Source organism: Parasteatoda tepidariorum, chromosome 6, assembly GCF_982258835.1.
Source record: "Parasteatoda tepidariorum strain Cologne lab strain chromosome 6, Ptep-v5.0, whole genome shotgun sequence".
In the NCBI taxonomy this organism is placed as follows: domain Eukaryota; kingdom Metazoa; phylum Arthropoda; class Arachnida; order Araneae; family Theridiidae; genus Parasteatoda; species Parasteatoda tepidariorum.
In genome coordinates, this window is record NC_141760.1 from 87,656,645 (window position 1) to 87,671,846 (window position 15,202).

General features: G+C 29.4%; 1 protein-coding gene across 2 annotated transcripts in view; it reads right to left on the reverse strand.

Moving 5' to 3' along the window:
• Nucleotides 1-117: 117 nt before the first annotated feature.
• The window catches only part of LOC139425213 (defensin-1-like), a 59,498-nt gene continuing 44,413 nt past the window's right edge, over nt 118-15,202 (reverse strand). The window contains exons 1-3 of one of the 2 annotated variants that reach the window (XM_087166147.1): nt 10,140-10,182; nt 3,497-3,552; nt 118-392 (exon numbers count right to left, since the gene is read on the reverse strand). In XM_087166147.1, coding sequence (XP_087022273.1) covers nt 253-392; nt 3,497-3,548 — 192 coding nt within the window. In that variant the 5' untranslated portion in view covers nt 3,549-3,552; nt 10,140-10,182 and the 3' untranslated portion in view covers nt 118-252. Of the gene's footprint in view, nt 393-3,496; nt 3,553-10,139; nt 10,183-15,202 lie in introns of those variants that run through there. The other variant, XM_087166146.1, reaches the window with a different exon arrangement.

The window sequence follows — 15,202 nt, forward strand, 5'->3', positions numbered from 1 at the left end:
ACCAGGAAAATAATTCATTTAGACTAGAATGTTTGAAACAAATTGTACTAAGACTACCGAATTCAGGATAATAAGTAAAATAGTTGATTAAGAAATGAAACCTAAGAATCTCAAAAATTGCAATGAAAATAATTTTATTTTATTTCGAGATTCTAATTATAAATTGCACATCATTACCAATCATATAAAACTGGGAAGTGCCACATCATGTTTTGCGTAGAAAAATTTCGCAATAAATCCAAATCCGAGGATTTATTGCGTGCCATGGCAATTGCAATTAAAGTTCAGAAAACCACCACACCATCCAAAAGCAAATCCATTACTTCTACAATAACTGTGACACGATGGCTCATCATGAGGACATCCGTGGTCTGCATCAACTGCAATAGCAGCTACAATAAAGAACAAAATATTTTTAAGTAGATAAATTACACAATTTTAAATATATTAATGTTTTAATAGGTTATTATCTTTCCACAGAATTGTTAATAAAATAATATTAATTTTTCTTACATTATAAAAAGAGTGATGCACTCATTTTCACCTATTTTCAAAAAAATTTTTGGAATAGGTAAATTGCCAAACAATATTGAAATTTTTAAAATATAAACTTAATTTACATGCTTTAAAGTAAAATAAAATTTCAAGAATAAATATGAATTTGAGAGTGTCATTTAATTTTACAAGAGTTAAAATCATCTTGAATTAGATTCAATTATTGAGTTATTCTGGATGAAAAATAAAAAGCTTTCCTTGGGCCGGTTTCTTCATCCGGTCACTTTAGATTGTTTTGCAATAATCAGCAGCAGACGCTCCTTGTTGACTGTTTAGTTTATTTCATGAAATTCTTGATTCGCCCTCTCGACTGTGAGTTAATTCACATTTAAGCGAATTTCCCAGTTTAACAAATTACAATTTATATGCTTTTCTTCTAAATTTTTAATACGGTCAAATTATGGATTTGAGGGAGAAATTAGTAGTGCATTAACTGTTACTGTGAATATTTAAAACTGACTCCAAAGCTGCACTCCAAGCTATGCTTCCTCCAAGGCCCCCGCATCTGCCGACATTCTACATTGTCGTCAAGCCCTTTGAAGGCTTGACCAACACAACAAAAATGTCGCCATTCAATGGGTACCAGCGCACTGTGGACTTCAAGGTAACGAAACTGCAGATTTCTTGGCCAAAAAAGCCGCCAAGATTCAACAAATATCTCTTAAGCCAGCTCCTTCCCACACTGCAAAAAGGCTAATAAAAATCTCTCTTCGAAGAAACATTTGAGGCAAAACTCCAAGAAGCAAATAAAGATAAAGACTGGCTGGAAGGAATTAAAGATATTCTCATGGCCAAGAGAAAAATCTGTGGCCCTTTTTCGCCTTGCCACTGGCCATGACTGTTTATCAAAACACCCGTACAGAATCAAAATCTTTTCAAGCCCCTTTTGTCCATTATGTAACCTGCAAGAAGAAATGGAAGCTAACCATCTGAGACGTTGCCCTGCACTTCCTCCTGGGCCCTTGTGGGAACGTTATTGGCGGGCGAGATGCATTATTGCAGACCTATAGACTCTTTCTTTTTGTAGCTCTTGTTTCCGTTTTTTGTTCTTTCTTTGTATTGTTCTCAGCTACAAATTTGTCTTTCATATCTGCCATTGGAAATAAAAAAAATATTTAAAACAGTGCTTAATCAGCTGTTTTTAGCCACACTCATAATGATTGTTAATTTTGTTAAAACAGGGCTAGCTTACGAACGTATTACATGCCGATTGCTCTTGGACTTTACAGATCCAACACTTTGGGAGCCACCATGGCTCAGAAGATAGAGCGTTCGCCTCGCAATGAGGTGTTCCAGGTTCGAATCCTATACATGCTTCGTTAATCGGAATTCTGCCACCGGCTCGCAAGAGCCACAGTGCTGACGTAAGATATCCTCAGTAGTAGACTGATCATGCGTTGGAATCCCCTTCTCATCAAGTTAACTAAGGAAGATTTTGGCGGTTTGCTTCTCCGTTTAACGCAAATGCGGGTTAATTCCATCAAAAATTCCACCATGAAAGCTAGTTTGTCTCAATGTTTGATTCAGGAGTTCCCTTGACTTCTGGGTTAGATTCGAAATTTAATTGCTGTGGAGATCGGCTTTGCTAGTTGTAAATTTAGAGTTGGGTCAGCTGTTTAACGCTGGTTATAAAATAAAATAAAATGACTCGCAACCTTATTTGTTATGATTCATCTATGACTATGACATGATTAACCAGATGAACATTCCGCGGGTTGTTACGAAAGAAAACTAGTAAAATTAAAAATATGCTTTTATTAATTTGCTGAATAATTCGAAGGATATAATTATATCATAGCTGGATAATGATATATATATATATATATATATATATATATATATATATATATATATATATATATATATATATATATATATATATATATATATATATATATATATATATATATATATATATGTATATATATATATATATTTAGTAGAGAAGCCTTTGCTAAATATTATAATGTGGCTTGTCATCATATTCAACGTGTGGCGCCATCTCTATACGAAACAACTAAATATTAACTTCACTACTTCAAAAACTTTATTGATATTAAATCAATGAATTAATCACCCTAGTTTTATTTATTGTCATTGTTTTAATGTGGCTTGTCATTTTAATGTGGCTTTTCATTTTAATTCAAAACGTGTGGCGCCATCTCCTTAAGAAACAACTGAACTATTTGTACAATGGTTTGTTGCATAGCTGTCTGACACTGGATAGGAAAATTCAGTTTTCAGAAATATGTGGCAAATGATTTTGTACAATAAATCCTACAGTTAACTTACTCTGAATGATGAAATTTTATTTTAGAATGCATATTTAAAATTGATCTAATTTGGCATCAGCATGCGATGAAAACTTGGTTCATGGAACATAGTTTTGTTAAATAATAAAATTTTCTATAAATAAATCTTATTTTTTAACAAAGAAATTAAACAAAAATTCTGAACAGTTTTGTTACTAATTACGAAAATAGATTTAATTTCTAAGAGAGTTTAAAAATATTATCAGAAACTCTGTTTTTAATATTCTGAATAATTATTAGCCTTAGTCCCCTTAATTATATACATTTGTTAGAAAATCAAAAATTAAAGCAGAAGTTGGAACATTTTATGAATCCATAATAAAATTAAAAAATTAAAACTGTTGTGTTTCAAGTAGTATCGAAATTTATATAAATCAAATCATAATGCCCATAGAATAACTGAAATTTACTTAAATCAAACTGCAATGTCTATAAACCTCATGAAATTTGTATAAATCAAATCTTAATGTCCATAAAATAAGCGAAATATATATTAAGTAAACCGTAATGCAAAGCGCGTTTAAAATAAATCACCCTGAATAACTTTTGATTAATGATAATGATAGTAAATTTGCAAAAGCGATAGTGTGAGAACAAAAAAACTGATTATTTTGTTTTTCATATCTTACCAAATGCGCATAAAAAAACTGCCACCAACAAAAAGATGTATTTCGCCTGCATGTTTCTGAAATAAAGGAATCCATGAGTTACTAAAGCTAAAAAATTTCAATTATTTTTGTGTTCCTTCAATCACAAATTCTTAAAATAGTCAGGAATAAATATTTCTAAAGGAAATGACAAAACAATGTATAAAAGTAGTTTGTAAAAATATTGATATTCTATTTTATTTCTTAACTAGCTAAATACCCATTCTTTCTACGGGTGAAAAGAAACTATAAATGATCAATATTAATCAACACTATGAAATCACTCTCAAAACAGACATATATCGAACAATTTAATTAAACTAAAACAATTCCATTTTCATTATTTGTAGCCCTACCCGGTGGCTTTATGTTATCACACTAAGCAAAACAAATTTTTTGAAGTTTATCCCTTCCTCAAAATAAATATTATGTTCAGTATCATTTGGCATAATGATCGATGTCAACTCTTGATAGTCAAAAATTACCATCAATCAAAATTACCATTAATCAACAAATTTCTACCGTACTGTCCCTTTCATTGAGTTGCAAAAACCAATTTTTACAAAAATATATTAGTACATAATAAAAACATAAATAAATATAAAAGCAGTAGTATCCACGGATTTCTAAAATTAAATAAGTATCATTACTGCCAATGTTAATAAGGTGATTTTTAAGGTTTTTATACATAAGAACTTTTCTTTCATTAATTTAGCTTTTTAGTGCAAAACTGTTTTTCTTTTGTAATTTCAATCCTACTTATACCGAAAGTTAATTAATTTTAATTTTCTAATTTAATTAGTAACGACGCTAATATATCTGTAATCAGTTTTGGCGAAAAAACTATTCTCGGGAATTATTTCAAAGGCTGTAAGAAATCGCATAACTATTATTAACGCCAGTAATACTTTTAAATGTAATGCGGCATACGGTGAAGACAGAAGTATTTAAGGTTTCCATTCAGACAGAAGAGAGATTTTACTTCGTCCATGTTAGCATAAGGAGAATTATAAAACCGTAATTTCCTCATTTACTCAGTAATGAAATTTTTATACATAATTTTTGGTTTAATTTATTCATTGAAACGCATTCTACTGAACTTGATAACCTAATTTTTAAATTCAAGTATGTAAGTGTTCTAAAACATGAACTTTTGAATTTGAAAAAGTTTTATAATTATTTACAAATTTAAATTTTAAAATTTGGTAACGAAGTGTTCATTAGAATACATTTCAATGAATAAAATAAAACAAAAATTATTTAAAAAAAATAAGTAGTTAAAGAGTAAATAATAAATTCCGGACATAAAATTCTCCATATGTTAATATGAAGGAAAAAAGTCTCTTTTCAGTCTGAAAGGAAACCTAGAATACATCTGGATTTGTCGTACTAAGTACAAGTATTGTGATAATAGATTTTTTATCATACTCCGAGACAAATAAGTACTCTAATATCACTATCCAACGCATTGATTGCACCAAATATACAACTTTTTTTTATTGTCTGTTGGCTGTTTTAGATACAGCTACTATTAGATTTACCACAATCTGAGTAAAGAGTTTAACTCACTAAAATAAATATTTAGTATCATTTAAAATGCTATAATTGGAATTTACCATAATCTCTATATATATTTCTCTTACACGGCGACAAAAAAAAGCCTCATTACAACTCCCCGAATGGCAACGCTAGAAAATCGACCAATGATTGCCGTTAAAAATGTCGCATGCCAAATCTAGCTTAGGTGGCTCAACATATAGCGCTTTTAAAAACGGAAACGGAAATAACAATTCAGCTGCGGCAATCTCATACTATTAAGCTAGGCAGAAGTGAGTAGTCTTTGTAGATAGATTTCTATTTTAGTATTTTGTCGAAAGTGCTTTTTTTCACGAATTTCTATATTACGAATTTATTTGACAAGTTTTGATTTATATCACAAATTTATTTGTTTTATTATTGTTTTTAGTTATTCATTGACAAATGAGTCTCAGTCGTGCTGTTGCGCTTTTGAAGTATAATCAAAAGAAGCGTGATAGTCAAAATTTTAAACTTTTTAAAGAGATATCAGTTTTAGAAATTTTATCTTAAGATTTTTTACTATAGCACATTTCTAATAGGTTTAGCGAATTACATGTCATTTATTTGAATTCAAATTTATTTTTATGATTTAGTATTTACTAAAAAGATGTAATTTTTTGTTTAAAAAAAAGTTGTTATATGGATTTGAATGATTGTTTTGAATTCTTAGAATTTTGTGCATTTGCAATGTACCTAAGTTAGCAGCGTGCGAATCGAGCTTGATTTGCGAAGCAAACCATATAAAATTGCCTAGCAATTTTCGGAGGTTGATGAGCTTCAGCGAGTAGGGTTCGCAGCCCACTAGTATATTATAAATTATAATTTTCAATTATTATATTATTATTAATAACTTTATAGGCTATTATCATTTTCATTGTATCAGTTCTTATTGAATTTCCATTAACTAAGTTTATAGATATACACTTTAAAAGAGAAAATTCAAGATCACATCGTTTCATATATTTATTAAATACGAATTCTGTAACATCATCACCACACTGAGTGATATTATTAATGGGGATTTCATTTTCGATAACCAAACAAAGGAAATCAAAGATAAATAATTCATTGAAACATGCGATAAAAAATTTTTTTTTATTTGATTAGAGCTGCAATCTAGCAATTCACTCCAATTGCAAATTTTTTAAGAATCTTCCTTTTTATAAAATTATAAAATTTACTCCTATTCATTGCAATTCCAAAAATGAATTTATAATTGAGTTCTTATCATTGCTAAATTAAAGTGGTTCTAAAGCTATCGGCAATATTCAAAGCAAATGGATATTTTCACGCAGTTTCGCAAAAAAGTGGTCAATTGCCTCAAAAACATTTTTTCGTTTTGCTATGTGAGATTTAATAATTTATTTCAGTAATCATTTAGGGTAAATCTAGATTAGATAGCCTTAGAGGAGAGATGGCAAGCTTAAATCTCGCCGATTTTTTTTTAATATATTGCAGCTGTTGCAGTTGGGCCAGAAGCAGTTTAACTCGTTTATCAATTTAGTCAAATCATTCTTTCGACAATTATCAAATATAAAATGTTTATGCTTATTTTATTTAGGGGTATAATATTTTTTCTTGAATTGAGTGTTCTGTTTTTTTTCAATGAGTTGTGTGATGCCACAATTGGTATTACATATTTATTTCCTATCCTTTTAACTATCTTTGATTACTTAAGCTTATTTTTATTAATAGAATTATATTTAAAATAAATTAAAGATTTAATTTTTTAAAACGAACATAAAATATTTATTTCTTCTCGTATGGATAGATCAATGTAACGGATAATTTTTATTTCATTACTAATGCAGACTTATTAATTCACTGTCGCCTCTAATCGAAAACAAAAATCTATTTATAACTTTTAATTTTAAATTTCTAACCGCAAAAATGTTTCAGTTGCATGGTTGTAATAATTCTCATAAATTTGTTGGCGACTCGTGATCGCCAAGGTATTCTTTCAACTCCAATATTGATATGATGGTTGGCTTTGTTTTGGCTATGTTATATTTTGATAATTTGCCAATTTTGGATCTCCTACCGATGCTTCTGTGTTCGTTGGGAACAAATTACACGTACCTTTTAATTTGGCTTTTGATTAGGCAGGTCGTGGGGGGATTTGTCTCCCATGGCCTGTCCATATTAATATTGTTATTCAAAATTGATTAAACTGAAATTCTTATGGATAATATTTATATTTGGTATCTCGAGCTCTGCAGGTATATTAAATAAAAGCTTTATATGATCCGGTTTTCATTTTCAAGTGTTATATTCATCACCCCCTGATTTCATCACTACTATCTTCAACTAGTCCACTATACCAATACAAACTCCAACACCCTGAGATTTCCATATTCAATATAAATTGGTACCCATCATTACTTCCACCATAAGTTGATTATATTTTTTCAACTAGCTGGATTTTTAAGGCAATTATATAGTTCAATAGTTGTTCCTGAGTAAGAAACGGAGAAATATTATTGTGGAGTGATGCTATAAACTCGGTGACCATCTCATCATCAACTTATTAGAGATGACCACATAAAATCTAGCAGACATGTTCACTTTTCGTTTATGCGTATTGGCATATCAAATATCCTTAAAAAAATTTAAAGAAATATTTAAAGTGAGAAATTGAGACGCATTTTAGCAAATTAATTTTCAATACTACACTTAATATTTCCAAATAAATAAACAGCTCCGAAATTTTTGGGTTTGTTAATGGTTTACGTTTGGCTTCGTTTCGTTTTGTAATTTTAAGATGAAAGAAAGAAAGATTTAATTAGAATATTGAAACCGTTTTTTTTTTTTTAATTTTTGAGGGCCATTCACACCCTGCATAGTACATTCTGATTCTACAGACCTTTATATTATCAAATTAAACCCTTTAGCTTGTTCGATTAAACACTGCATATTATTCTATTCTATAAACTCATAATTTAATGAATATAAGTACGTTACTGCGTGCCTTGAAAACCTTTTCAAAACTGTACAAGTTTTTTTCAAAAGTGATTGATTAAATCTATATGTTACCGGCAAAGTATGAAACGCCGGCATTCTATAAAATGCCTAGGCGTTGTATACAATGCCGGATGATTTTAGGCAAGATATGAAATATGAGAAGTATTAGATACTTTCCCTAGCCATTGTATGTAATACCTAGGCATTCTATAGAATGACAAATGCTATTTAGGCAAAGTATGAAAAAACGTCCCGATGAAGTTATCATGTAAATGATGCGCATTTCTCAAAAATAAAAATGTTATGCTGAAAAAATAATGAGAGTGAAATTTTAAAAAAAATTATTCAAAATGAGTAAGGAAAAATGAAAGTAGTACAAAACAGAATGAAGAACACCTTTCTTATTAAGGGAAACGAAATTTTCGTTAAAAACTTCACATTTAAGTCACAATTATTTTCAGTTCAGAAACAAATATTGCACAAAATATCCATTTCAACACCATTACTAGCATGGCCACAGAAGATTTTATACTTTGACGGCTTCTCATTTGGCATTCTACAGAATGCCTAGGAAATGTGAGAAATATAAATAATCTCTTACATTGCCAGTTAGTTTTAGGCACTGTATACAATGCCTAGGCATTCTATAGAATGCCGGATTTCAAACTTTTCCGGTAACATATATATTATATTTTTGTTTATTAAATTCTTTTTAGCTATTCTTCAAGATAAATTTCATTCCTTAATGCTTATTGTAAGTTTTTCATGGCTAACTGTATGAAATGTATTATTTTCCATATTTTTCATGAAATGTGTTATTTTCCATACTTTTTATGAAATGTGTTTTTTTTCCATGCGTTAATTTCACGTTTCTCCTATTGCATTAGTAGGACACCTCACATCGTCAAAGGGAGATTGTCACTTGTTAGTTTAATTTCAAAAAATTGTTGTCACACTTCGTTTTAAATATTCCTTTATTTTCTCCTCAAAGTGTGTTGAGGACATGTATGAGAATTCAAAATATGCATAAACATTTCCTGTATTTCAGTTCTTAGTATTTTTATTTCAATTTTACTCTATACCCTGAGCCATAACGGTTCAAATTTAATTCGATTTGAAACTATTGTTATCTATAGATTTACCCTATAAATTTTATAAAGTTAAAGAATAATTAATTTAAATTGTATATCTTGCAGTGCTATTTCCTTTGGCTCAAAATACGATAAAGTGTAATTTTATCCATTGAATATTGCTTTAGCTATATATTCTAAAACTTAAACTAGATAAATAAATTTTGTATTTCATTTAAATTTCAAGACCCTTTTGTTCAAAAAGTTCTGATTCTGTTCTTCTGCGTTTAAAATTCTAAAATCACTGAGTCATAGGATTATTCTGGTGATATCTTTTGTTATTCTGTTTAACAAAAAAAATTAATATCAAATTTTTTCTGTACTACGTAAGCATAATAAACTGGCTTTCTTTTCATTTCATTTTGGCGTCAATTATAGCTGAATAGCATTGTTTAATTCCCATTTTCATTTTACTCTAACATGGTATAACCCTGTAGTACTATTAATTTGAACAACATAATGCCAAAAAATTATAATTTTCACTTAATTTTTTATACTTGAAAACTTGGTTTTAAACTAGCCCATCTTAAAAATAAATTAAATGCAACTTATATCGTTATTTAAGTTTTTTATAAATACTGAAATCAATTTTAAAGCTTTTCATTCAGTAGTTTTTTTTCATATTTTATAATACTCACAAAGCTATGGTTGAAAACATTAAAAACTGTCATTTTTTGGTTCAGTTTTTAAGTTTCAATTTAGTTTATATTTGAACCAAATACTTTTTATCATCACATTTTAATTTCAAACGCATGCATTCCAAAAATTTTACAACTTTCTGAGCATTTAACTAAATTGAATAATAATAATAATCTGATCTAAGTTAACCAGTACTGAAAACCCTGAAATATGATGAAAGACAAATACTGAATTGTTTATTTTAATAAAATTTATAAAGAATAAATTAAACATAATATAAAAAATAAAGAAGCAGTAAGGAAAGCAGATTTGCTTACCAGGTTGTAATCTTAATTTCACTAGTTAAATTACTTTTTTACTTTTAACTCTGATATATTTTGTCACTTTATTTCAGTTTTTATATCAAACGGTTCGTCCCTGATAAAAATTGCGAAATTCAGGAAAGGTCAAATTATAGATAATAAATAAATATCGTAACCTTGTTTAGAATATAATCCAGTACTGCGTACCACTTTTGTATGAATAGTGTTTAGTTTTAAAGTCCAGATTTAAGTGCTTAAAGATTGGATCTTATTTCTAATAAGTACTAGCATTAAAATGAAACCAGGGATGCCTAATAGCGATGAGTGATTGTAGTTTTCACGAGAGATCATCAGATCAACAATTTACTTTAGCTTTCACTTTCACTTTGCAAAGGCGAATAGTCTGGAAATCTCTCAAGGTATGAATTGATTTTTTTATGTAAATTGAGAATTCAGTTTAACAAACTATCAAACAAATTTAAGCTTAGGCTGTTAAAAAAATTGCATGAGATTTTTTATGAAATATATAAATTCAGTTCAATAACCTGTCAAATATATTTAAGCCATAACTGTTCAAAAAATGCCATAGATTCCTTATGAAAATTGAGAATTCAGCTTAACAACATATTAAACAAATTTGAACTATGGCTGTTTAAAAAAAATTGCGTCAGACTGCTTATAAAAATTGGGAATTCAGTTTAACAACATACAAGGTTATTCATAATTCCCTCCGGGGTTTCGAAACGTTATAGTAAAAAAAAAGAAGGCGAATATTAAAAAAAAATTGTGTGTGGAGTCCCTCCGAGCGGAAGAAGTTAAACTTCGTAACCTGCGACGTTAATTGTAGAAGAATCAGCAGTCGTAGAAGGATCACTAGTTCTATATAACGACTCTTTTTCCTGCTCCGCTCGCTTCTGTGCTCTGTAATCACGGCAATATAGTGCATTTTTCCCTCGTGGACCTCTTGAACCAGTGGAAGTGCTTGCGGTTGCCTTATCGTCTCGCCATGGAAAATGTATTTGCATTAATAATGTACGTGAATGCGTCATAATGTAATTTCAAAAGAGAAAACCTAACAATGAATTGATATTCACAAGAGACGTAAATTGACATAACCTTAAATCTGTCGCATTGTCCGTGGGATTGTTTTCACTTACTTTTTACAATTGTTATCCACTAAATTTGAAAATAAAAAATACTGTCCTATTAAATTATATGTGTATCAAATCAAACTAAAAAAATATTTATAGAAAAACAATACTTTTATGACTTTTATTATTTTTTATGCCAGTGAGAACCAAAACAATATGGAAATGAATGAGGGAAAACTGGATCCTACCACGTGATTTCCCGGCCAATAAAAATGTAGTGTTAAACGTTTAAGGAAACCTTGTTGGAAGTCGCATAAGAAGTATAACTTCAAAAACAATTCGCGATCGCAACGCTCGAGTACGCCGTCTAGCGGGAGCCTGTAAATATCGGACATTAATTTATCACGTTTTCATTTAGTTCCATCAAAGTCATTGACTGAATCAGACGCCATTTTTTAGCAGCAAATAAGAAACAAAATTTCCCTAAGGAAAAGGCCGAAGAACTTGAAAAAAATCTCCAGAATATTAGTAAATCTTTCAGGAACAGAACACGCCAAACATTTGAAGAAAAATTCCTCAATAATTTTTAATTTCTATTATCAACAAACTTGCAACTGATGACTTCCGATTTCGGATACTGTTACAGATGTGTGTATTAAGGTAAAATGTATTTCTTCTGTCTTCAATTCATTACGAATTAAAGTGAAGTCAACATTGCTTTCGTCATTCCAGTGAATAAATATGAATTCAGAACATACAGAATTGTAATAGTTATAGCATATTCTTCTTCGTTATAGAATAGTATATATTTCTGTATCCATATAATTCGGAAAACAACAATAAAAAATTATCCAAGTTACTTGAAATAGTGCCATTTGTGCTGATTCTTAATTAATTTAAATCGTTTTCTTGGTAAGTTTTTTTTAATTTTGAAAGAATAAGTTAAACTAGAATTCAGCTATTCTGTTTTTAGCTACATATTCAAATTCATATCAATTATAAAATTTTGCTGTGTAGTATGTTATCTAAAAGTAATGAAGGGATAAACTATGCATCTATTATTTGAGAATAAAGTTTTCAAACAAGGAACTTATCATTTTGGAATTCTCCGGGAATCATAAATCAGGTAAGTGCAATGATTTTTACAATAAAAAATTTGCTTGTAAATATTTTTTTTTCATTTGATGATCGTTCTCTACAGAATGGTTTTTTACGTCTGATTAAGAACTATAAGAATAATAAAAAAAGAAACAATATGAAAGTTTTTATTTCAATGTTAATAATTCTTAAAATCGTTTTTTTTATCCTAAGAATTCTTTATTTTCCGTTCTTTAGTTTATAATTTTTTGATAAAAATTGTTCTCAAAATACTTTTGAAAAATTAAATGGTATAACATTATGTGTTTATGTATACTTCTTGTATATTCCAATGTTTGAAATAATATGATTCAGAAAAGTATGGAATAAAAATTCGGTACTTACGACGTATTAACGCCACCGCCGCTACAGATTTGGCGGTTTTTAAGTGCCGCCAATCTACACTTAAAATTTTTGCGACAGTTCATAAAATAAAACACTTTATTTAAAATCAAAATAGTTAATTGGATTTCGGTGGAAAATGAGCCGATATAGAGTTTAGCATAAATTCAAAACAATCATATCGCCATATGAACTCTGATGAATAAGATTCCAAATGAAATAACATTTCCAAAACGTACGTTTGCCAAGATAAAGTTTTATGTTGTGGGAATTGGTACATTTTCGTTTTTTCGGTAAAATATTTCCCTCCTGATAAAATAAAATTGCATCTTGTTTTGTTTTTGGCAAATCCCAAAGACGAATATTCGTAGCACTAAAAATGGCGACAAAAAAGAATTGTTTTTGTTTTTTTTTTGTTTTTGTTTCGTCAGCATTCTTTATTTTACGTTTCTTAGTTTCTAAATAATGATTTTTATTGAAACTTGAAATTTTTTGATAAAAATTGTTGTCAAAAAACGTTGTTTACAAAATTAAATTTCATAAAATTATGAGGTTTATGTATATTTTTTGTTCATTTTAATTTTTGAAGTAATATGATTCTTAAAACTATAGAATGTAAAGTTTAAATGGGCCTTTCATGTTATATCATTAAATTTAGTAATACTATTTCTCTGGCATTAGGTTTTAACTCTTATAAGAATATACATATTTTTTTTCTGTTAATGTACAAATATTTTTCCGGCGTGTTTTGGATATTCCTTCTCTAATAAAAAGAGATACCATTTTGTTTTCGTTTGCATAAGAAAGAATGTCAAGCATTTTTCTTTTTTAAATTTAATAAGCCACATTAAAGAAGGAACGTTGCAATGCTACACACTACATTAACGACGTCTCCAGAGTAACTGAATGACGGTTCATATGGAAATCGCAGGTAAGCGTCTCATACAACAACGCCCCCTATAGTTCGTTGCGATCGCGAATACTTTTATGACTTTTATTATTTTTATGCTAGTGAGAACCAAAACAATATGGAAATGAATGAGGGAAAACTGGATCCTACCAACTTGTTGGAAGTCGCATAAGAAGTATAACTTCAAAAGAAACATATGAAATTATTCCGAAACTATTCAAGTTTTACTTACATACATTACAGTTCTATGTGTTAACCCTTGGCCACACCGCATACATCAATGTGATCGTCCAGTTCCTGCCCGGAGGGAATTATGTATAACCCTGTATTAAACAAGTTTAAACTTTAGCTGCTGGAAGACAAGATGAGATTCTTTATGAAAATTAGGAATTCATTTAAATAACCTATTAAAAACTTGTAAGCTTTGGCTGCTAAAAGCAACTGCAGAAAGTTCTTTATAAAAATTGAAAAATCGTTTAAAAATCTATTGAAGAAATTTAAGCTTAGTTTGTTAAAAAAATTGCGTGAAGTAAAAAAGAAATCTCTTCTGGATTCGAAAAATTCAACGATTCGTGAGAAAATTCAAGTTTCTACTCGGTTCGTGAAAGATTCCAAATATTTTTATCATGTTCAAATGTTTATTTTTGAAGTGAAGACAATCTCAGAAAATTCTTTTCAGAGAGGAATCATAATGTCGGTACGTTGAGCCATAATATCGATTTAATTTGCGCTACTATTAGGTGTAAACCATTCTCCTTTCAAATCGAAACCTGTTATTACGTGAAGTCAGTTTATCAAGTTGAAGTCAGTTTTACGATGTTGCTGTATACCTTGGTGCCACTCTTAGAAATGAAACTCTCAGTTTTCAAGATTCAGCAATCGTTGAGAAGTATTTCGTTAATTTTGAGAATTACTTCGTCACAAAATCGAGCGATTTTCGACGATACACGAACTCTCAAATAAATGGCGAAAATGTTTCTTCTACTCGAAAACTCATTATAGTGCATTGTGGGAAATTGTTAACTAGAATGACGAAACTAGAATAAAGACTAGAAAATTGAAAATAAAGTGACGAATAAAATGACGAATAAAGCTAATCCCGCTTCTGGCATGGGTGTAAATTATCCCTCTGCTATAATTGCCCTTGTTGTGTTGAGCCACTTATTTGGTGCAAATGTTAAAGTGATTGTTGGATAAGTTAAATACATTAGAAATTGAGAAAGTGACTATAGTTATTTCATCACTTCGAATTTTTGTTCGAAGCGTTACCAGATAATATACAATAGCAATTTTTCTGAATATTGTGGATTAACACGTGCTATATCAAATGCGTAATTTGAAGATTTGATAATACAAAAAATGATGTTAATGCATTTATATAAAATAACAAGAAGCTCTTATACAAGTAATTTTTGAGCTTAAAAAATTTTCATATAATTCCCATCATTTCAAACGAATTTTCAAATGATTTCAATAGAGCTAATTATAACAGCAGAAAATTCTTTATGCGATTATACTTATTAGAACTCCTATACTTTCTTAACACAGTAATGGGTAATCCACAAAATTTTCTTATGCCGTAATGGATTCAACCACAT